This window comes from Saccopteryx leptura, chromosome 6 (assembly GCF_036850995.1).
Source record: "Saccopteryx leptura isolate mSacLep1 chromosome 6, mSacLep1_pri_phased_curated, whole genome shotgun sequence".
Lineage (NCBI taxonomy): Eukaryota > Metazoa > Chordata > Mammalia > Chiroptera > Emballonuridae > Saccopteryx > Saccopteryx leptura.
In genome coordinates this window covers 13,039,500-13,064,946 of record NC_089508.1, presented here as the reverse complement: position 1 = coordinate 13,064,946, position 25,447 = coordinate 13,039,500, and the positions used below count along the sequence as shown (strand labels likewise).

Sequence of the window (25,447 nt, the reverse complement as noted above, 5' to 3'; positions counted from 1 at the left end):
CCAGAATGCAAATTGGACAGACATACTCGGCAGCTGGCAGAATCCCCACATGGGTTCCCTGACATGTGGAGTGAGAACACTGTGTTGGAAAGGCCAAGTGGAAGCCATTAGAACTGTCCTGACCTAGAAACACAGTAAACCAAAAGCGATACTGCACCCCCGGGGGCCTGCCGAGACCCACGCCGCCATCCAGGACTTGGAAGGCGCAGGAGTGCTGTGCCCGCCACACCCCTGTTCACCTCGCCTGCGTGGCCCGTGCGGAAGACAGGCGGACTGGAGGCTGACAGTGATTACAGTAAGTTTCAACCCCGTGTGAGTCCAGTGCAGCTGCTCTTCCAGATGTGGGTTCATGCCTCGAGTATATTAACACATCCCCTGGCAGCAGGCGTGCTGCTATTGATCCGGCCTAGGCCCTTTTCTCCACCCCTGTGCACGAGGCCCACCAAAAGGAGCTGCTTTCAGCTGGCAAGGCCAGGCATGTACCTTCAACGTACCTACCGCAGGGGTATACCAACTCTCCAGTCTTACATCATGATTTAGTTCGCCAAGATCTTGATCACCTTTTCCTTCCGTGAGATATCACTCTGGTCCATTATATTGATGACTTTATCCTGATTGGATCTAGTGAGCAAGAGGAACCAAGTACTCTAGACCTACTGGTAAGACATTTGTGTGTCAGAGGGTGGAAAACAAATCCGACTACAGTTCAGCGGCCTTCTATCCTACTGATTTCTAGGGGTCCAGTGTGTGGGGCAATGTCAAGATACCTCCCTTGGAAGGTGAAGGAGAAGTGGTTGAGTCTGACCCTTCCTACAACCAAAGAGGAGGCGCAGTGCCTAGTGAGCGCCTTTAAATTCTGAGGCAGCATATTCCTCATTTGGATGTGTTACTTGGCCCATTTAGCAAGCGACCCAGCTGAAAGAGGCTGTTGAGTGGGGCCCAGAACAAGAGAAGGCTCTGCCACAGGTCCAGACTGCTGGCGGGGCTGCTCTGTCACTTGGGCCATGTGACCCAGCAGGTCCAATGGAGCCTGAGCTGTCAGTGGTAGACAGGGAGGCTGTTTAGAGCCTGCGGCAGCCCTGACAGGTGAACTGCAGCATAGGCCCCTAGAATTTTGGAGCAAAACCCTGCCATCTTCTACAGATAACTATACCCATTTTGAGAAACAGCTACTGGTCTGTTCTCGGGCCTTAGTAGAGACTGAACACTTAACTGCGGGCCCCCAAGTCACATACAACCCAAGATGCCCATCCTAGATTGGGTGTTATCTGATGCACAAAGCCACAGGTTGAGAGTGCAGTCCCTCGTCAAATGGAAGTGGCAGACACCACACTGGGCCCAAGCAAGCCCTGAAGACATGAGCCAGTTACATGAAGAAGTCCAAATGTCACGGTCCCCACTCCTGCCACACTGCCTTCTGTCAGCCCAGCCTCACGGAGTGTTCCCTACAGTAGTTGACAGAGGACGAGAAGACTCAGGCCAAGCTTACAGATGGTTCTGTAAGATAATGCAGGTCCACCGGAAAGTGGACACCACTCAGTCTCCTTTCTGGGACCTCCCTGAAGGACAGCAGTGAAGGGAAACCTTTCCAGTGCGCAGGGTTTTGAGCAGCGCACCTGGCTGTGGTTCATCTTGCCTGGAAGGAGAAACGACCAGATGTGTGATTTCAAACCAATTAATGGGCTGTGGCCAATGGTTTGACTGGATGGTCAGAGGCTTGGAAGGAACATGAGTGAATAAGTGGGCTCGAGGAAGTCTGCTGACAAAAATATTGGGGGAAGAGGTATGTGGACAGACCTCTCTGAATGGGGATGTGTGTGTGAAGATATTTGTGCCATGAGAATTCTCACCAAAGGGTGACCTCAGCAGAGGAGGATTTTAATAATCAAGTGGATAGGATGACCTGTTCTGTGGCCACCAGTCAACCACAGTATCACCCAGTGGGGTCATGAACAGGATGGCCATGGTGGCAGGAACAGAGGTTACACATGGACCTCTACTCACCAAGACTGACCTGGCTATGGCCACTGCCGAGTTCTCAATCTGCCAGCTGCAGAAACCAACACTGAACCAATCCCCAGGGTGATGGGCCAGCCACCTGCTGCCAGGCTGACTGCATGGGACTGTTCCCACTATGGAAGGGGCATTTCATATAACTAGAATAGACTCTCATATTGCACACAGCATTGCTTCTGATCCAGGAAGTCAATTCACAACTACTGAAGTACGTGAACGGAGCCATGCTTCTGAAATTCACTGGTCTTACCACATTCTGCACCAGGTAGAATTATGGCCTTGGTATTGTCTTTGTTTATAGAGATTAAATATAGTGTAAGGAGATGCATATGGCTGCCAAGGTGACAAAGGGTGGACTCGTGATGATTAATTCTTAAATGTCACATGACTGGACCACAGGTTGTCCAGATTAAACATTATTTCTGGACATGTTTGTGAGAGTGTTTCTTCATTAGCATTTAAATCCCCTCCCTAATGTGGATGAACACACCAATCGCTTTAGGGCTGAATAGAGGGGGAAAAAAGCTGAGAAAGGGAGAATTCAGTCCCTGGGACACTGGACCTGGATGGACACTGGTCTTCTGCCCTTGAAACCACTGGCTTCCCTGGTTCTCCAGCTTGCAGACGGCAGATCGGAGACGGCTCAGCCTTCAAAACTGTGTGAGCTGAGTCCTATAATAAGCCTCCTCTTATATGTCCTCGTTTCTGTTTCTCGGGAGAACACTAAGATAAGATAGTCTCTTTACTTTGAGCCATTCCAGTGAGTGGTATCTCACTGGGGTTTAATTGGCATTTCCTTAAAGTCTAACAATGTTGGTCATCTTTTCATGTGCTTGTTCGTCACACAGAGATCTTCTCTGGTTAACCGTTTAAATTTTTTGTCCATTTTAAAGATGAAGATCCCCCCCCCCTTGAGTTTTGAGAGTTCTTTATAACTCTGGATTCCAGTCCTTTTCAGATATGATTTATAATGTTATCCCAGTCTGTAGCTTGTTTTTCCATACTCTTAACAGCTTCCTTTGAAGAGCAAACTTCTAATGAAGTCTGATTTATCAATGCTTTCTTTTATGGATTGCATATTTTGTGCTATGTCTAAGAAATTTTTTCTGAATCCAACATCACAAAGATTTCCTTTATGTTTCCTTACAAATTCTATAAATTTTGGTTTCACATTTAGGTCAATGATCATTTTTAGTTAATTTTTCTATATGGTACAAAGTATTTATAGAAGTTCATTTTTTCCATATGGCAGCCAGTGGTACAGCATCATTTATTCAGAAGACTCAATTCTCTACCCAACTGACTTCACACCTTAAAAAAAAAATCAGTCGCCTATACTGTGTGGTTCTGTTTCTGGCCTTTCTATTCTGTTTCATTGGCTGTTTGTTTATCTTGATACAAACACCACAGTGACTTAATTACTGTAGCTTATAAGTCTTAAAGTCAACTTTGGACTGTTTTTCAAAGATGATTTGGCTATTCTAGGTTCTCTGCATTTATATATGTTTTTATACCCAGGTTGTTCAATACCTAGTAAAAAATAAAATCTCCTGAAATTGTGATTGTGTTGAATCTATAGACCAGTTTGGAGAGAAATAACATCTTAACTACACTGAGTAGTTCCTGTACACGTGCGTTTGTCAATAATTAACTGAATGAGTCCTTGAGGGGTATCTTCTGCAAATCTCCGAGCTGGCCGCTCTCCGCAGCTTTCCGCTCTCCGCCGCTCTGCCCTCACGCTCCGCAGCCTCGGTCCTCCCGGCTCTCAGCTGCGCCCCAACTCTGCCTCATTTCCCTCCCTGCCCTGCAGCCTGGACACTCTGAGGCAGCCAGCCGGGCAGCCACAGCGCTCACTGTCCTCCCCTGCCAGATGTCCAATGTCTTCACTGCTGCTCTTTCAGATAAAATGCTCTTTCAGGCACAACTTTAAAATTGTTTCAGGTAGGCAAGTAAATTAGGTTCTTGTTATTCCATCTTGGTAAAATATTAAAGTCTCAATTTTTAATTTTTAATGTCAAATCTGTTTTCAAAGTTATAAAATTCAAATAAAAACAGGACAAAAACATAGCTAGTAATTAGTATAATGCTTTATCACTGTTGCTTATTTGTTCATTAATTCATTTCATTCCAAAACTATATATTGGATTCTGCAGAGTATGTGCTGGTTGGCACCTGTGCAGACAATGCCAAGGATCAAAGCCAGACACGCCCCTTGCTCTCCCAGAGCTTACAACCTAGTGGGACGGACATTAACCAAACACTTATACACAAACACCGAACAATGCAATTGTGATAACTCCTATGAAGGAAAGGAACAGAATAAAGCTATGATAACCTATAAAAGGGTGGTTTTATGGTATTTGTTTCTATTGAGCCTATATACATGAGCTGAAAAATATCACAACTGTTTATTTATATTAAAGGTCACGCAGAAATTATAATATGTATAGTGGAAAGAAAGTGTCCATCAAATAAATGTCAATATACCAAGTACTTACTAGGTTAAGACAAAAGTGCTTTGGAACACAGATACGACACTATCCCTATGAAACTTAAGATTTAATTAGGCACATAAAATATAAAGAAATATAAAGGTTATGTATCTATATCCTATATGATTATAAAAATAAACTAACTACTAATAGTAACTAAACTATTAAACACAATTTTGTCTACCCCCATTCAAAAACTTATTTTTTTCCCATCAGTTGAACTGCAGAAATTTGATCAGTTCTTTGCGGTATAAATCCATTCGTCTTGTTTTGTTAGGTCTTACCGAGATATCTCCGCCTGGGAGTTCTTCTCGCCATCCACAGTGAAAGGAGACGCTCCGGTCAGCAGCTCATACATGAGGACGCCTAAACTCCACCAGTCAACTGCCTGCCAAACAACAAGGGTGGCGCTGATGGAATAGTAACCATCGTATAACTTGTGAGAAAAGACACACAAACAAACTACAGCTATACGTTTGGAAAAGATTTTAACAAAAATATTTTATACACAGCTCTCCGCCCAGGAGTATTAAATTAGCACATGCAAGCACAAACACATCTGGAGAACAAATATCCAGGTATCCTCAGAACAGAATTTAAACAGGCCACCAATCAATGGGCTAAAAGGGTTATGATTATTTTCTAAACTACTAGTAGTGATTTTACTTCTATTAATTAAAAATTATTTTTAATTTAAAATAAATTTTAAGTAAGTGACTCTTTGGACTTGTAACAGTGGAGGAAAAAAGTATCAATTAGAATTTTTACTAATTATCCAGCTCCAATAAATATAAAATTACTTCAAGTCAACGAACAAAAATGAAAAAAATCTCTTCTAAAGGTGCTATATTTTTACAGCCAACTAAACCAATTCCTCTCATAGAAACTATCACATAAATCTAAGAGCCTTCATTTGTAGGAAGCATGATGAGATTTAAAATAATGCAAAACAAAATGTGATCTAAATTAGAAACCAATTTATAAGTGCAGTTACCTGAACTGAGAACACAGCAAATTACATATAATTAAGGACCCTGATATACTGAAAATTACTACTTTTATATTACAGAAATCAAGATTTCAAAAATGGTTGAATACAGAAGCTTATGTCAATGAGATATTAACTGGATGCTAAAATTTTTAAACTCTCTACTTCTAAATTTCAGGGCCACAGCTTAAGAGAAAGGATGCACAATTTATGAGCCTCGAGTTATTTTAAGGAAACTACCTAACAATGACACATAACACAGGGCTGGGCAGACTGAAATCAAAGAGGGGTGCCAGCCAGACACAGCACAGAGCAGAGCACTCGGCCCAGTCATGTCATATCCCACTTAATTCACTCCAGGTCGTCAGGTGTGCCAGAACTCCCATCGACTCAACCATATTTGGGACCTCAGGTATGCAGAAATTCTAGGAGTAATATAAGGTTTTTTCCCCTAAAAATTGGCTCCATTAGGTCTTAGAAGGTAATTTTCAAATTTTAATAGTGATAAATTCCTACCAAAATTCCAATAGCTTCAAAGATTACCTTGAAGCAAACTAAACCAGCAATTCAATTCATTTATTTAGGCAAGCAGTTTTACTGCTATCTGAGTCAGGACCCTCAGAACGTTCTGATGTTGGATTCAGTTGAAACCATGCTCTGAAATTGATACAGCTCTATAATCAGATTCTTAGTCATGAAAACTTGAAGAAGAGGCTTCAAATATATACGTCATTAGCAAACATTTTCCACACTTAAGCTATTTGGACTGTATATTTGGGGTTTTCCGAGATCAGACGAGACCAGGTGTGTTCAGGGTGGCATGACCGTAGACAATATGGGGGGTATTGTAAAGGGATGAGGGAGAGGGGAAGGTAAGGAGCCAAAAATAGTCAGAATCCCTTATTTTGGGGAAAGTTAATAATAAAGCAGAAGTGTTAAGGAAGAATGGAGATTTGTCCCCTTTACTATAGGAAGAAATGATATGTGACTGACATTTTACTACATAACTACTTAGAAAGACTTCACAGCCTTTGTTCTGCACAAAGGGGAGGGAGGAGGAAAATAATTAAGCTCTTTAGAGGGCTTATGAAAACAGACTATATCTTAAATGCTTAAAAAGGATTATTTTCTGGCCCTGGCTGGTTGGCTCAGTGGTAGAGTGTTGGCCTGGCGTGCAGGAGTCCTGGGTTCGATTCCTGGCCAGGGCACACAGGAGAAGCGCCCATCTGCTTCTCCGCCCCTCCCCCTCTTCTTCCTCTCTGTCTCTCTCTTCCCCTCCCGCAGCCGAGGCTCCATTGGAGCAAAGTTGGCCCCGGCACTGAGGATGGCTCTGTGGCCTCTGTCTCAGGCGCTAGAATGGCTCTGGATGCAATGGAGCAATGCCCCAGAGGGGCAGAGCATCGCCCCCTGGTGGGCATGCCGGGTGGATCCCGGTCTGGCGCATGCGGGAGTCTGTCTGACTGCCTCCCCGTTTCCAGCTTCGGAAAAAATAAAAAAAAAGGATTATTTTCTTTCTCCAAGGCTGTTACAATGGTTATTTCTGTTAAAGAGATAATCAAAAAAGTCTCCAGTACCTCTACAAGTTAAAAGCAGAAACTGGGAAGAAGAAAATAGGAAAGAGTCCCTTTTTCAATGATCTCTTAGAAAGCAAATATCAACTAAAGGTGAAACAGTCAACTTAAATATTTTGTATGTTTTTCTAACAAAAATCAAGGACGCTAATAAACACTGTCCAAAACCATTCAGCATGACTCAGACAACAGCATGTGCAGTTTCTGCATCAGTGACACCTCTGTAGGGGACTGTGGCTCAGTGGCATCCTAAAGCGGCAAGTCCCAGCAACAGAAAATCAATGGTTTTGTTTTAAAGTTAAAACTGGTGCTTTGCCCAAAATATAAACTTTTTTAATGGAAATAATATAAAAATTATTATTTGAAGAATTAGTTGATTTTGAGGTTTCCTTTAACAAAGAGTGTTAGTCTATAAAACAAAGAATTATCCTCACCAATAAAACCTGAAAAAAGGGAAATCTAGAATGTCCTAATCTTTCTATTATCTTCTTCCACAAAACACTAGATAGCATATGTGTTCATGCATATACAAAGCAGGAGAGAAAAAACAAAGGTCAGAACACCAGAAAGTGGACTCTGTTGAAGAGACTGTACCCAAGTTACTAACTAGGATTTTTATTATACAGTTTATAGAGATATATAAAGAAGTGTCAAAAACAGAACATACCTTGTCATGTCCCGAGTCTCCCCCTCTGACGATATCTGGTGCCATGTATTCAATAGTTCCACAAAAGGAATATGCTCTTTCAGCCTTAAACAAACAATCAAACAAAAAGGGATTTGATTTCAAGCTAGTGACAAAAAGAGCCAAGTTCATACTACAGGTCAGTGGCTGAGATTAATTACTATATGCAGCAAAGCAATGCAGTGGTGGAATCTACTGGACAGACCCCTTCTCCCCATGATAGACCATCGCTTATATACTCTGAGTCCTGGGTAAACAGAGACTTCCCGTGCCTAAAAGCCATCATCGTCTCTGCACCCCTGCACCACCCAGCCACTCATGAACCCATTCATCCACTCTTCTTCATTCCTGTATGGGTGTAGGTTTCGATGACTGGCTTAACTATTCTTTTCTGTAAGAATGCAAATAGCCCCAGTAGGATAACATGAACTGTCTAATACTTTACTATCGATGACTTTATTTCCAGATAGGCAACACTGGGAAAACACTAGAAAACTTGGGAGAAGGAAGGAAAGCCAAGTGCTATGAAGGGAAATAAGGAATCCAAGGATTAAAAAAAAAGAAAAAATACTTTTCCTCCCAAACCATCTTGTCTAGGTTTGGCATTGCTAATACTATAGAATGTTTAGTGATGATGAGAAAACTGTCTTTAAAAAAAGGCTTTTCTCTTAAAGACAACTGTTTCTCCTTTGTAGAATTTTTAAAAGGGCTAATTATATATATCGGCCTAAAGATTAGTTTAAAAAACTAAAGCAGTTTTTTAAATGACTGTGTCATATGACTCATCCTAATGTAACGAGGATTTGAATTGTAATGCAGATATATTAAATAGGGATAAAAAATTCCTCTTTAATAATACACATCTGCATGGCTATGTCGAAAACTTCTAAAGGCACTTTGGTGCCATTATAATACTTTTACAAAATTACTTTAGAGGAAGGTTTTCAATTTATACTTTATTCTTCCACTAGCAAGGGTTTAAGAAAAACAAATATTCCTCTTATTTACCAATTTTAACTGTAAAGAACACTATTCTAGCAATGTTATAGAAATGGTAGAAGTCCTCTTTTCTGTTGGCTGAAAGTTAAGCCCAGAGACAATGAATGTAATATATTTATTTAAACACTGCAATAATAAATGTATTAAAACTACTTAATTGTAATATATACAAATAAAAATAAAATATGGTCTATAATTCATTTATTTTTTTATGTGCAAAGATTGCTATCTAGAAACTAAAAGAAATAATTCAATTATGCATAGATCTGCAAAAGACTTTTTTGTTAGCTGGTAGAATGTTATTAAATAATTAATATAAATCATATATCAAATGTTATCTCTCTGCTTCATCATTTCAGTACCAAGTATCAAACAACTGGAAAGGTTAAGTTAAATAAAATTTATTTTATATAAATTTGTGTATAAAAAGATGAATAATTTGTAACATTTTTGTTAGAAAAAAATTTGTGTATAAGACAGCATTAATCTGTTTACTGAATTGTTAAAAATTCTACATAATTACTTTAAAAAACCCAGATTTCATAACACTAAAGAGTGTTATTAGTTAATATATATACAATTTATTAGGCAATAACCCTTTTTTAGGATAGTAAGCAAACATCACTATACGGCCAACATAGAGAAAGACACAAAAATTACTAAGTCATAGTATTTACCATTTGATCTCATCTTAAAAGACACCTTTAAAACACTATCTGCTAAATTAAGTTTAGGTATCCTGAAAAAAATAAACTTTTCAAACTCGTTTATGAGTGAAAAGATAAGGGGTTCTGATGTATTGACTTTGAAGATTTTTATTTAGAAAACCAGTGTTTTCTTTGTTTTGTCTAGTGAATATACATCTGCTTTGCATTTATAGGCAACTCCATATCACAAACCATTCTGAAATCATGTGTATTTCCTTCTAAGAATGAGACAATGATTAAGTATTACAAATTGAAAGTCATGAAAATCTGCATCCTCTTCTTCAAAACACTAGATGTTCCTAAGTTTAGTGTCAAAAGAGTATGAAAACACAGATTTTACTGATCACTGCCAGGAAGACTTCCTGTGTCTTACTACCTGACAGTGAGAACCATGCAGCTCAGTTCTTGATTGTCTCCACACTGAGGGAGCCAAGAACCACACTAAATGCAAGAAATATTTCTTCCCCTTTTGAGCTCTCTCTTAATTCCCATCAGCTTTTCTGGTTTTTGTTGTTGTTTTGTTTTTTGGTGGGGTAAGGGAGGAGTAGGCAGTGTCTACATTGATAAAGAATTAATACATAATTATTTCATAGACATTCTAGGAGACAGAAAAATTAAAGCTGAAGTGTTGGCAAGTTCCAGTCACTGAGGAATAATAGTAAACAAAGACAATGCATTTCTAAGTGTCTCATTTTTTAAGAAAAACATTGCCATTTCAGGCCCTTACAATTCTGCATCTGCCTCCTCCTAATCTGACTCAATGGAAGTGTCACTCCCTCTTGGTTCTAACTTTTAGAATAATTCCAGTAATTCTCCCTAGACAACAAACTGATGAGGTATGACAGGGGAAGGTGTCTGGTAGGAGGCAGGAAAGATTGCAGGCTCACTTTTTATGAACTGGGATACAGAAAAGGCTAGGATAACAAAACTAAATTCTATTGTGATTACTGTTTATTGTTTGTTCATAATATCTGTACAGTACTATTTTTCTCAGGGAGACAGGTAATCCACCTGTTTAGAATTTAAGTCCACAATACTATACTTTATAAGCAATGTTACTTATTAAAGCTACCATAAAGTTAAAGTATTGTAGATGAGAATGTATGTGAATGTGAGAATGGTAAAAGCAGTGCATGTTCCCATCCTGCCAGATAACACGGGTACTGTTACACTTAAGTGATCAGGTGATCAAAGAGGCTTAATGTTCCCTGGACAGAAGAATCAGATGACAATGGATAAAAGAAACTGGCTTCTTTCTAAGAAAGAATTCAAATAGGAACTCAACTGCCAAACCCTCAATAAAAGCCCAGATTAAATAATTCCTAGTTTTTATTTGTCGATATTATACCCCACACTCTTATCTGCTCATTTTGGATAAATCCGTGAGTTAAATGTAAATTACCAATGAAAAGAAGTTTCTTCCACATCTTGTATTTTTTCCCACCCTAATATTGAAAACTCTCACAACAACTACCTAAGAAATGTTTGATTTTAAGTAAGTATCGCATTGTTAATCATCCGAGACTGTGCTCACGAGATGGGCAAGCCCAGGTGGCAGCTGGAGGAGAGTGCTGAAAGCCGGTGCGACGGCCATATGACCTGTGCTACTGCTACACAGGGAGGGAGGGTGCTTTGTCACAGGGCCCAGCAATCCAGAAGCTTGACATCTGATTCTCTTGTGAAGACAAAAGGTGAGGCCCTCCGCCGGAATGGGTGGATTGAAATGAACACTCCTTGGGTAAACCTAGGAACCTAAGAGAGCTGAACCTTCAGTAATATATGAAGTCTAGAAAAAGAAAATTTATCCCCTAGCACAGGTTTGTTTCAATTTGGGTCCTAGCTTTAAAAACAAACAAATAAATGTTGCTCTTTTGAAATCAAATTGTTAGGCTTGTAGCTTTTGCAGATTTGGAGCATACATTTTCTCACCCCCCCCCCCATGGTCCTGAGAAACTCTGGTCCAATGTGGTGATATTCCGGAATACATAACAGAAGGAGAGAAATTCCCACAATTTAGCTGGTCATACTGATGAAACCCTGGACTTACAAAATTACTAAACAAGTAAACTAGATTCTATAAATACAACAAAAGGAAGGATTACTTTAGACAGTAGATCAATAACCTATAAAAGACAGCAGGTTATAAAAGATAAAAGATATAAATGAAGGAAAATATCCATAAAACAATATAGCAGCACAGAAAAAATTAGAATGACATAAAAACAATCACTAGAACTATACAAATAAAAAAAATTAAATAGGCAAAATTAACAGAGTAGACACAACTAAAGAGAAAATTTGTAAAATAGAAGATACATTTGAGAAAATGATCTAGAATGTTTCAAGAGTCCTAAGCAAACTACATAAAAATATATCCATAGGTGATGCATTTCTATTTCTTAACTTCGGTAGTGGTTATAAATAATGTTTGCCTTATAGTAATTCACTACATCATCCTTTTGTCTTTTGCTTTCATTTTTCAATAAAAAGATTTTTATTTTTTTTTACTTATTTCATTTAGGTAAGAGAAGGGGTGATAGTGAGGCAGACTCCCACATGTGCCCTGATCAGGATCCACAAGACAATCCCATTGGCGTGATGTCTGAATCAACTGAGCTATTTTTAGTGCCTGAGGCTGACGTGTACCAACAGAGCCATCCTCAGCACTCGGGGCCATGCTCAAACCAATCAAGCCACTGGCTGCAGAAGGAGAAGAGGGAAAGAAGGGCAGGGAGAAGCAGATGGTTGCTTTTCCTGTGTGCCCTGACCGGGAATCAAACCTGGGATGTCCATATTCTGTGCCAACACTCTATCCACTGAGCAACCATCCAGGGCCAATAAAAAGATATTTTTTAAAAATCTAGTCCACTCCTAGATATATCTATAGCCAGCTAAATAATCACTAGATACACAGGGCAAAATGAAGGCATATTAAGACAAAGACAGAGTTTACTATTCACTGATCCTTGCTAAAAAAAATTTAAAAGATGCACTTCAGAAATAAGCTGAACTCACAAGAGTAAAATTAAAAGGCAACAGTGAACAGAGAAAATAAACATTAAAAAATCTAAACAAGTATTTATTTATAAAATGAAAACAATACACAATAATGATTAATTTGAAGAAATATAAGGTGGGATTAAAATAGTAATATATAAAATGAGATGGATAACAGAAGTTACAACAGTCTAGTGTTTTAGAAGTGGTTATGATACTCATAGGCATAATGGTGAAATTTAGTCTTTATTTTTATATAAGTTAAAATTTTCAGGGTAATAGCTACTAAAAGAATAAAAATAGAATATATATAATATCTAGGCCATTTGGGGGAAATAAAATAAAGTAATCTTAATCATTTAACTAGAAAACTGGAAAGGAGGGGAAAAAGCAAAAAGAAATTATGCAAAAAGAAAAATACAATCAGATAAGAAAAAAATATATCAGTAATCATAATATACAGATTTAACTCACCAGTTACAAGACAGAAACTCTCTGGATCAAAAATAAAATCCAGCTATATGTTATTTATAATAGGCACACCTAAAACATAATGACAAAAAATATTGAAAGTAAAGAGATGGAAAAAGATATATTAGATCAGCACTAACCAATAGAAAGCTAGAGAATCTTATTAATAGCAAGAAAACAAACTTTAAGGTAAAAAAGATGAGTAAAATTGTGTAGGGTCATTACATAATAATAAAAGGAACATTTCACTAGGGGAATAACACTATTCCAAATCTGAATACCCTCAAATTTTTTTGAAGAGTCTTAAACTATATAAGCAAAAATGGAGAATCTCCAAGAAGAAATGGACAAATACACAATCAGAATAGGTATTCTACCATATCTCTTATACAACTGAGTGATCAGGCAGGACAGTAATTAATAAAGCTATGAAAGATGTGCTTGATGTTCACAGAAATATACAAAACTTTATACCCAACAATTAGAGAGTACAGTCTTTTCAGGTAAACATAAGACATTTACAGAAATTAACTATATAATAGGTCACAAGGCAAATCTTAAATACCATAAAAATGAAATCACTTCTATTTTGTTCTCCAAACAGAAAAAAAATTAGAATTATAAAAAAGTAACCAAAAAATTCTATGATTTGAAAACTTAAAAACCTATTACTAAGTAATTCATGGCCCACTGAAAAACCACAATGAATATTGGACTATTAGAATAACAGTAAAAATGCTAAGTTTCAGAACTTGTGAGATAAAGTTAAAGATGTTCTTAGAAACTGAGTTTTATTCAAAAAGAAAGATTAAATATTAGTGAGCTAGATGTCCAACTCAAAAGTTTAGAAAAAGAATAAGAAACACAGAAAGTAAAAGAAATGATGTGAAGGGAACATCAGAAAAGAAATAGAAAAAACGAGAACTTGATAAAGGTTATCTATTGGAAGAAAATAATAAAATGAACAAATCTCTAGCAAATTGGTTTTAAAAAGTTAAAAATTAATAATAGTAATTTAAATAAAATATTACTACAACTAAAATAGAGATTAAAAGATAAGAAAATTCTATGCTCAACACGATACCAGAGAATTAAAAAAATATATATATAACATTTTCTGTAAACATATAAATTACCAAAATTGATTCAAGAAGAAATCAAAACCCTAAATATAACTATAAATATTTTTTAAAATATTATATCAGTATTTGAAAAGCCAATCATACTCACCCAGAAAGGGGAAAAATATATACCCTGCTAGTATTCAGAGGAATCCTTCAGAGGAAGAGAATCTCTGTTTTATATAAACTATTCCAAACTCATTTCATGTAAAACCATCACTACTTACCAATAGTAGTTCTGGTTTTTCTCTTACATATAGTCATCAATGTAAAGATTTTAATTTACTCTGTAAATTAGTGGAACTACTATGAATTCAGCAATACTGCTGTATACCATAAACAACATTCCTATGCTTTGCCAAAAAAAACATAGCTATTCTCATTTTTGTAAATAGGAACAAAATATGTAAAGTTAATAGAAATAAAACCTAATAATATGAAGTATTACAAAAAAGTTATAAACATAGACCATAAAATTAATGGAAGTATATAAGTATTCATTTATGCAAATTCATTGATCAGAGTATTCAATATCCAAAGATTGCAGTTTTCTCCAAATTAATGTATGAATTCCATTCCACAATTCACACGGAGGGAGCAAAATACGGAGAATAGAGAAGATGGTGAAGAGAGAGGAGGAAGGTCATGGGAAAGGAGAAGGGAACAGAAGGATAAAGAGCAAAGGGAGCCTGACCAGGCGATGGCACAGTGGATAGAGCATCAGACTGGGACAAGGAGGACCCAGGTTCAAAACCCCACGGTTGCAGGCTTGAGCACGGGCTCATCCGGCCTGAGCAAGGGGTCACTGGCTTAAGCATAGGATTATAGACATGACCCCATGGTCACTGGCTTGAGCCCAAAGGTCGTTGGCTTGAGCCCAAAGGTCAATGGCTTGAGCAAGGGGTCACTCACTCTGTTGTAGCCCTCCAGTCAAGGCACATATGAGAAAACAATCACTGAACAACTAAAGAGCTGCAGTGAAGAATTGATGCTTTTCATCTCTCTCCCTTCCTGTCTGTCTGTCCCTATCTGTTCCTCTGACTCTCTGTCAAAAAAAACACAAAAAATGAGTAAAGGGAAAAAAGGTCTCATTTTTCCAGATTTAAGAATTACTATAAAATTGTGGCCTTCAGGATTTTGGGGTTTGATTTAGGGAGAGGCAGACAAATAGAGTGCAGAACCTAGAATCAGTAGGGAAAGGAATAACTGACTATTCAATGAATAGTTGGGTCAACTGGGTTATCTACATAAAAAGAAATAAAATAAGATCCCCCCTTTATTTTACATATAAAAATTAATTCCTAGTAAATCAAAAATTTCAAAGTGTGAATTAAAAAAAAATGAAAGAGAATATCTTACACATTAAAATAGAAAAGGGTTTATTTTAAAAATATTTAAAGATCAATGACCTAATTTTACTCAAGAACTAAAAAAACAAAATCAAAAGTTAGCAGAGGGAAAGAAATTAAAATTACAGCAGAAATAAATAAAAGAGAGAACAGAAAAATTAAAGACTCTCCGTTTCTGTCTGTCTGTCCCTGTCTATCCCTCTCTCTGACTCACTCTCTGTCTCTGTAAAAAATAAATAAAATTTAAAAAAAGAAAAATTAAAGAAAAAATTAATAAAACTAAGACTTGTTTTTTTAAAAAAGATCAAAACTGACAATTTCAGAGAAAACTAAAATAACTAAAACCAGAAACAAAAGAGAAGACATCCCAAGAAACTACTATGAATAATTATACACTAACAGATTGGATTAACCTAAAATCAATAAACTCCTAGAAATATACAATGTATCAGACTAAATCATTAAAAAATTTAAAATATGAACAGATCCATAATCAGTAAGGAAACTGAATCAGTTATCAAAATCCTCCCAACAAAGATAAGTCTAAGACCAGATGGCTTACTGAAAATTCTAAAAAACATTTAATGAAGTAATAGGACTGATTTTCCTCAAACTTTTCCAAGAAATATGCAGAGGAGAGAACACTTTGAAACACATTTTATAGCCAGCATTACCCTAGTACCAAAGCCAGGAAAAGATACTACATGAAAAGAAAATTGCATGCCAATGTTCCTGACGAAAACTGATATAAAAATCCTCAACAAAATACTAGTAAACAAAGTTCAACAGCATATTAAAATGTTTATATACCACGAGCTAGTGAGATGTATTCCTGGAATGCAAGGGTATTTCAAGATTCAAAAGTCAATCAATGTAGCACACACCACATTAACAGAATGAAGAACTACCACATGATTATCTCAACTGATTCAGAAAAAGTATTTGACAAAGTTCAATACCTGTTCATGATAAAACCCCTCAACAACAAACTAGGAATAGAAGGAAATTACATAATAAAGGCCATATATAAAGAGCCCACAGCAAACATATTCAATGGTGGAAAAACTGAAAGTTTTTCTTCCCTCTAGGATCAGTAACAAGGTAAGATGCTCCCTCTCACCACTTTTATTCAATACTGCACTGGAAGTCCTAGCCAGAGCAGTTAGGCAAGAAAAATAAAAGTCATCTAAATTGGAAATAAAGTGAAATTATCTCTGCTTATAAAGATACGACCTTATATGCAAACAACACTAAAAAGTACACACACACACACACACACACACACACACAAATCCTGTTAGAACTAATAGGCAAATACGGCAAAGTTACAAGATATAAAAATCAACATACAAAAATCAGTTGTTTTGGCCCTGGCCAGTTGGCTCAGTGGTAGAGCGTCGGCCTGGCGTGCAGGAGTCCCGGGTTCGATTCCCGACCAGGGCACACAGGAGAAGCGCCCATCTGCTTCTCCACCCCTCCCCCTCTCCTTCCTCTCTGTCTCTCTCTTACCCTCCCGCAGCCAAGGCTCCATTGGAGCAAAGATGGCCCGGGCGCTGGGGATGGCTCCTTGGCCTCTGCCCCAGGTGCTAGAGTGGCTCTGGTAGCAACAGAGCGACGCCCGGAGGGGCAGAGCATCGCCCCCTGGTGGGCAGAGCGTCGCCCCCTGGTGGGCATACCAGGTGGATCCCGGTCGGGCGCATGCGGGAGTCTGTCTGACTGTCTCTCCCCATTTCTAGCTTCAGAAAAAATAAAAAATAAAAAAAAAAAATAAAATAAAATAAAATCAGTTGTTTCTATACACTAACAACAAACAACCGAAAAAGGAAATCAAGGAAAAAATCCCATTTAAAACTAGCATCAAAAATAATAAAATACTTAGAGATTAACAAGTACAGGTGAGGATGGGAAGAAACCGGAACCCTTGTGCACAGTTGGTGGGAATGTGTAATGGTATAGAGCAGGGTAGTCAACCTTTTTATACCTACTGCCCACTTTTGTATCTCTGTTAGTAGTAAAAATTTCTAACCGCCCACCGGTTCCACAGTAATGGTGATTTATAAAGTAGGGAAGTAACTTTACTTTATAAAATTTATAAAGCAGAGTTACAGCAAGTTAAAGCATATAATAATAATTACTTACCAAGTACTTTATGTCGGATTTTCACTAAGTTTGGCAGAAAAAATCTTTATAAAACTTACTACAGTTAAATCTATCTTTTTATTTATACTTTGGTTGCTCCGCTACCGCCCACCATGAAAGCTGTAACGCCCATTAGTGGACGGTAGGGACCAGGTTGACTACCACTGGTGTAGATGCTACAGAAAACAGTTATGGAGGTTCCTAAAAAAATTAAAAATTAAATTATCTATCATCCAGTAATCCCACTTCTAGGTATGTAACCAAAAGAATTAAAAGCATGATATCAGAGATATTTGATACATCCACATTCACTGCAGCATTATTCACAATAGCCAATAAAGAGAAGCAACTCAAATGCCTTCAAATGGGTAAACACACATGGCACATACATACAGTGGGATATTATTTAGCCTTAAAGAAGGAAGTGCTGCCATAAGCAACAACATCAATGAACCTTGTGGATGTTAGGCTAATTGAAGTAAGCCAGTTACAAAAAGACAAACACTGTACGACTCCCCATACATAGTTATCTAAAATAGTCAAACTCATAGAAACCAAGAGTAGAATAGCGGTTGCCAGAGGCCAGTAGGTGGGAAAATGGGGAGTTGTACACTGAGTACAGAATTTAGTTTTCCAAGATGAAGAAGTTCTAGAGATGTTGTACAACAATGTGAATGTAATTAACACTATTGAAATGTACACTAAAAAATGATTAAGACGGTACTTTTTATGTAATGTGTATTTTATCACAATAATTTTACTGCAATGCTTTTGGCGAATGATTGATAGGACTTATTTACAGAGCCCTAACAGGTTCTTCAGGAACACACATAAATGAAAATAATCATGAATGTATGTCACACAAATCAGAAAAGGAAACAGAGGTAACTACAAACACTGCCTTAGAGAACTGGGTTCAGACCTGACCAGATAGACGCTCTAGCTCGGTTGGCTAGAGCCTCGTGCTGAAACACAGAGAACTGAGTTCTTTGATTCCTAACACAAACATGCTCTCTGTGGATCCTGAGCCTCATCCAGGCATCTGACGACCCGTATGCTATGACAACAGAATTTTGCATATGAAATTATTAACTAGGCGTTTATTAGGGAAAGTTGTAATTTACAACTTTTCTACAAATAAGAAAATTAAGAAAGAATAATTTAAGATTCTCATTCATAGCTTTTAATTTTGCTCACAGTAATCTAAACAGTACCTCTTACAAGTAGAAATTGATATTTATATAGTGCTTCACACTTTAAAAAGTACTTTCATGAACATTAATTCATTATGTCCATATGACAATCTATAAATGAGATATGACTGATGGAGAAACTAAGACTGAGCGGGTTAATGACTAAGTGACTTGCCAATGTCACATAGCCAGGAAGTGTAGAACCAAAAGATCTTCTAACTTTAGTATGTGCTCTTTGCACTCCACTGAAATGCCTCTTGTATGTTCAAAAAATTATTTAATGAATAACGTTATCTGAACTGAGCAAAGGTTTCATTTTTCTACTTTCTGGTGAGAGAAAACAGAGCCGCAGACCTTTCCTCCAGTATAGCTGTCATGGCAGTGAGTTAGAATTAACTTAGCTACCTCTGCTTTAAATGTTGAGGATGTTATTTTTCTTCTAGTTTTATTTATCTACGTGCTGATTCATTTTAATAATCTGTAGTGAAAATTTTCAAGGGCTCAATGTTAACTTAGGAAAACAGAAAATGCATGTACCATATTTAATATAGGGTAATGAATAACACATAAATGTATCATTTTTACATTATTTCTTCTTTATATACAGGTGAGAACAGATGCTCGTAATGGCTTGAAAGTCTTCAGTTAGAATCATACATCCAATACTTAGCAGATTGTCTCATAGTAAGAAGTCAACAAGTTTGTTGAACTGTACTCTCAGAAAATCCTATGAAGATCATATACTAGTCTGCAGATATTTAGAAATGTCTTTTTTTGTTCTCAAGGGATTTATTAAATTATGTGGTTGATAAAAGAACAGATCCATAAAAGTATCGAATTTGTAGAGTGTTCCTTAGCATATAAAAATATTTTAAGGTTTCTAAAATAAATCAATTTTATCCTGTATACAATTAATCCAATTTAACAAAATGTAATCTACTAATAATTCATAATTAAATCCAATTTAGCAAAATGTAATCCAGTAATAATTCATAATTAAACAATGCATAATTAAATATTAGAATAAGTCATAATTAAATAATTCATCACTAAATAATTATATAATATTTGATGAGTATCTCTAGAATACAGGCTCACTAGGACAAAGAATGTTTCTATTCTACACTACTTAGCACATAGTAGGCTTTCAATAAATATCTGTTGAATTATTAAGTTAACAAATATAGAGAGAGATAAGTATTACATCATGAGCAGGAACTTAAAGCATACATATAAAATAAATTCCTAAAAATTAAATAGAAATATATTTCTCAGAGCAAAGGAGGACAGAATTTGTTATACATAACATTGTGATATACTGAAAGGGGGGCAGCTTTGGGTGGGGGGAGATTAGTTCGGTTTTTGATATGTTGAACCGGAGTCACCATGAGAGAGTCAAGTGGAAATAATTATGGCATGTTGGGTCTGAATTCCAAAAGACAGGTCAGGGTTGGCCACATAGATTGGGGAATTAGCAGCATGAGGACAGACCGCAGCATGAAAATAGAAGAGCACCTAGCTCTGAACTGCGAGGAACTCAGGGCAGCACTCAGGTAGAAGAGGAAAAGCCTACAAAAGACAGAGGAAGAGAGAGAGGAGGAGTCAGGGAGCATGGGGTCACAGAGGCCAAGGCGAGAGGAGATTTCCAGTCTGCTCCAGTAGGTCGGCAAGATGTGGAGAAAGCATCTAAAACTGAAGTCAATTGTGACCTTTGGCAAGAACCCTTTCGTTCAACTGGCAAGGGGCGCAAGGCAAACTGGAGTGGACTCAGAAGTCAGCGACCTGGGTGGGTAAGAGAGTGTAAACCAACACAGACGAAGGAGAACAGCGAGACACACCTAGAGAGGACAAGGACTCGGAGATTGTTTTCCTTTTAATCTACCTGTTATCAGTCAGTCCATCCACTCATTTGACTCTCCATTAAAACTTTTTAAGACAGGTGAGACTAAGCAGCTAAAATGGTGACGAAAGGGTCCAAGAGGAAGAGGCTGACAAGGAGAGAGGTTAGTCAGAGAGACGGAGATATATAATCTCTCTTTATAAACTGGAAACCAAGGAAGAAACTCCTTAAACTAGAGTTTAAACCGAAAACTAAGGCGGCACAATAGAAGTGAACAAAAAAGCAATTCATTCTGAGAAAGACAATGTTTCAATGTGAATGAGTTGGGCTGAGAAGTGAAACCAAAAAATGATAACAAATCACAACAGAAATCGTTTGATAGGAGAATTTTCAAGGTAGGAAGGGTCTAGGCAGGAAGACTGGCTAAGTCAATACTGGTGGAGTCAGGGGAGCAAAGGACTATTAGACAAAGTTTCAGGGGACCCAGAAAAACTTTCCGAGCCCTGGGAATCAAACCCAAAGCCTCACATGATGGTATGTCCTCTATGGCTAAGAGCTGGTCGTCCTGAGGGTAAAAGAGAGATGAACTGTAAAGTTCACTACACAGGACAATAACACTTAGCTATATTATTAAATGCAGCTAGACTGTATTCAGTGAATATGGGAATATATAAATTATTTCTCCATTTCAGATTGAATCCCAATATTTCATTTTTGCACCTAAACAACTAAGTGCTCAAAATTACAGCATCTGATGAAAAGGCCCTTCCTTCCCTTGAGGAGTAGCTGTTGACATGACTAGCAGAAAACACAAATCTCTCTTGTGAGGAACGGGCTGATTTAGTCACACAGCGTATCTAACGAATTTGTATTAAATCCCAACAACTCCGATCCATGACTGACTTTTGTTTGCTTATTTTTGTTCTGGTTTCTAAAATTTGCTGTTCCCCAGGACCAACATGTGCCAAATGACCAGACATACATGCCCATAAATCTAGGATTTACCAAGTGATTCTTTTCATTGTTGTATAACCAGAACCTGGCCTCATGTCTAGCTCGTTGAAGGCCCTCACCAAATACTGATGGAGTGAACGAGCAAATGTAGGAATGGGTCCACAGACAGAGGAAAAGGTCACAGATCTTTCTATGCAGGGGTCCCTTACATGCTAAGGACCCTTTGGTTGTCTACGGAAGCTGACCCCTTCTCAGAATAGTGTTTGTAAAAATATAGTATGATAGAAGAAACTAAGTATATTGAACTATATTAAAACCAAAATATAAAAAGAAGTTGCGCCATCATTACACACATGCTTCTGTGGCCTCGGCTGGGCGGGGCTGGGCCAGTCACAGGCACTTGGGGGGAGATCTGGCTGGGCCAGTGCACTGGCTAGACCACCCACGGAGAGCAGCTGCCATTTTCTGTCCTCAGTTCCTAGGAGAGGAATTCTCCATACCCCTGTCTATGAAGCCACTGTCTTCCCCGTAAAGTGGAGAAAAAGGCTGTGGGAGTTCCACAGTGTGTCAACTTTCACTACATCCACTAGTTTCCGTAAGGCGTCCTCACCCTCAGCTGTAATCATGGCCCCAAACGCATGGTGTGTCTGTCTACCCTTTTCCATCGTCCCTGAGGGTGAGGGAGGCAGAGCTGATTAAGGAAATGAGGCAGACATGAAATGTGGGGGTTACCTGCTTCTCATACAGACTTCCAACCAAGCCTCCTGTGTCCTATAGCACCTGCACCCCTACTCTGAGGGGTCTCTAGTGCCTCCAATCCCTGAGCCCATCGGCGGGTCGGGGTCAAGAGTGCTTGCTTTGGGGCTTCTCACATTGTTGGCTTAAGACAAGGAGGCGAGTTTAAGCTGAAAACCAAGGAGGTAGAACGGGAATGGACAAAAAGAAGCTCATTCCCAGAAAGATGGTATTTTAATGCAAGCGTATCTGGGTTACAACTAGTATTTCTGCTGTCCATCTTCCCAGATTGGGTGGGTGTCATCTCCTTCCCCTTTGAGTGCATGCCCATTTCACTCCTTGACTTTTACTTGTAGTGGAGCTTAGTGAGGAAGCAACTGTTAACATACTTAATCAGTCACATTTTACTGAAGTTGTCACTAAAATTTCTGCAAAGAAGTATTAAAAATCAAACTTCGAAGAAAATTTCTCAAAAAGTCATCTGTTTTATAACTATGATTTTTTTTTGTCAGAGATAATATATTACAACCACAGCTTTCTGTTTATTCATTGTCATATTATCTAGTACATAGCATAATAAGTGGTTGACAAATATTTATTGAAGAAGTAAACTCAATGAATATAGGTATGATTTAAACTTGGGATCATTAATTTTTATAATTTCAGCACTTTAGTTCATCTAGAGCTGCTTTGGCAATATTCCCAAAAGCAAACAATCAGAAACAGATATACCTCATTTGGAAGCCAAGAATGATATGTTTCATACAAAGTCCTTTATGACAATAATGTTACTATGATTCTGTATTCTATACCAATAAATTCTCAGATTAGAAATAACATGGCATTCATATTTACTTAGTTATCTGAATAATTAGGACTGTAAAAATATACTTTTCATTACAATTGCTACATAAATAGTACTTAACTATAACAGAATGATGTATAATTTTAAATGTCATTAAATGCATTTGTAATATTAAACAAGTTCTAATCAATAGTAAAAATGCAAAGTCCTTCATATTTAAAATCTGCACATTAAGTATTATCTTTTAGTTCATATGAGCAAAACTCTCCCCCAGATTATTAAAGAAGTCTAGTCGATTCTTATCATTCTTGTCAAGCAAAATCAAGAGACTATCTCAATATGACATGTCCTGCTTTGTAATTGTAATGTAAACTGTGTGTGCTTTGTTTTCCAATTCAATACTGGCTACCATTTAAGCCATAATTCTCCTAAAGGCCCCAATGGGTTATTTAAGTTTTTCGGTTATATTTTATGGGAAAAGTTAAATGCATAGTTTTGTTCTTGTTTTAAACTGAGGAATTCTGATATATTCATCAAAGGTTTCCTGCAATTCTAACAGGATGGTTCCATGGTAATTTTAAACTAAAAATCTTTCCAGTCATTCACACCACATGTTCCTCTAGGCAAATCTGCACAAAAACCCATAATCCATATGGTAGACTATGTCATTAAAATGCTTTTTCTATAGCTAAGTTTTCATTATTGTTTCTATTGTTATTACTAACTTTAAATTAAAACATAATACTCACTTCATCAGCCACAAACTCCTTACTCAGACCAAAATCTGTCAGCACCACATGGCCATTAGAATCAAGCAGAATATTCTCAAGCTTAATGTCACGGTATATAATCCCCAACTGTAAAAACAAAAAAGATATATATTTTAAAATAACAGTTTCCAAAGTCTTTCTTATCTATCTTAAAAAACAACCCTCCCAAAAGGGCATCCTCCTGCTCAGGGTGCTGTAATGGGTGTCGGTCACTGAACAGGGCGAACGTAAATTCCTCCACCTTGGAGCTCACAGGCTGGGTTCCTGGGCCATCCAACCAGGCCTTCATTCTGAGTGCAGAGGGGCCACGCCTGCTGGGCCTGCTCAGGTAGGGTCTGCCCGATGGCTACTGCTTCTTCCTGCCTCTGCTCTTCTTCATAGATTCATCCTCAGTCCAGCTGATCTTAGGTGCTTTCTCAGACAATTCATGTCCAGTCCCACAGTGGGTCATTTCTTTGTTTCTATACCTTCAGCGCTTCCAAATAAACTCCCATTTTTGTCTCTTCCCGGGAAACTCAGTGTTAGTCGCTATAGCAAGATTAACAAAACTGGCTTTGTTATACTTGTTTGTATTTATCTTTTTTAGGGTAGTGAGATTCAGAGAGACTTACTGAGATCTGACTTGCTATGCTACTTTCACTCCGTATCAATTACATTTATAGCCAGTATTCACCACATTCTTGAGGTCTCTGTTTCTGACTACCCTTTTATAGTGATAATGAATGCTCGTGCAGTCTCCTTTAATAAACAGAATTAAAGCTTTCACACACATTAAAAACCGAATTTACTAAGCTTTCCCGTCAGAGCTTTGTATTTTGTTAGTTTTTACTCTAGAATTTACAGCGATTTTTCACCATCCTTTTTATGTTATATAAAAAAAAACTACTTCTAATGCACCTAACCATAAAATGCAAAGATGTTTTCAGCCTATTCTTGGGCCCAATTTGGTTCCTGTATTAAAAGATGTCCTAACGCCTTTCTATCCCAGAGAAACAATCACAAGCACAAAGCTTGTCACCATACCGACAATTTTCTGAAAAGGAAGACAAGATGGCTGTCTGTCCATCAGTCATCTCAGCTCCGCCCCGCGCCACCCTTCCTGCGCCACGCCCCTTCCCAGGACTGTCAGCCCCGCCCCCAGAGCCCCTTTGTTTTCCTTCCTGCTTTTCCCTACTTTTCACTCGCTCCCCTGAAGATTCCTCCTCGAAACCCCGCCTCCCCCCACCTGCCCGGTCTCATCAGCGCTCTGGGCTGGACCTACCCTTCTCTGATCCTTCGCCCCTTTCATCTTCTCCTCACTTTTCCTCATGGCCTCTTCCATCCACTGCCTCCATCTTGTCATTCTCATCTCCCTGCCCCTTTCAAAACTTCATCTTCCCTCCTGACTTTTCCCTTCATTTCTCTCCCCTCTTTTCTGTGCTCCCTAATCAGCATTTTAATCCGTTTCTCTGTAATCTACTGTAGGACCTGAACTCCGGACAGCGGCTTGGTGATGCCCCTGGTCACCCTGACTTAGTGACTCACGCCTGCTGGTCTCCTCACAGTGTGCAGGCCTTGGCTGAAAATTCCTCTGCTTTGTTTCTGAGGCAGGAGGCCTGTCGACAAAATGACTGCT

General features: G+C 38.1%; 1 protein-coding gene across 1 annotated transcript in view; it reads right to left on the bottom strand.

Moving 5' to 3' along the window:
• Positions 1-25,447, bottom strand: part of RPS6KA5 (ribosomal protein S6 kinase A5) — a 133,251-nt gene that overhangs the window by 31,224 nt on the left and 76,580 nt on the right. Inside the window, exons 5-7 of the mRNA XM_066344082.1 lie at positions 23,812-23,919; positions 7,735-7,818; positions 4,793-4,896 (exon numbers count right to left, since the gene is read on the bottom strand). Of these exons, the coding sequence (XP_066200179.1) occupies positions 4,793-4,896; positions 7,735-7,818; positions 23,812-23,919 (296 nt within the window). The remainder of the gene's footprint in view (positions 1-4,792; positions 4,897-7,734; positions 7,819-23,811; positions 23,920-25,447) is intronic.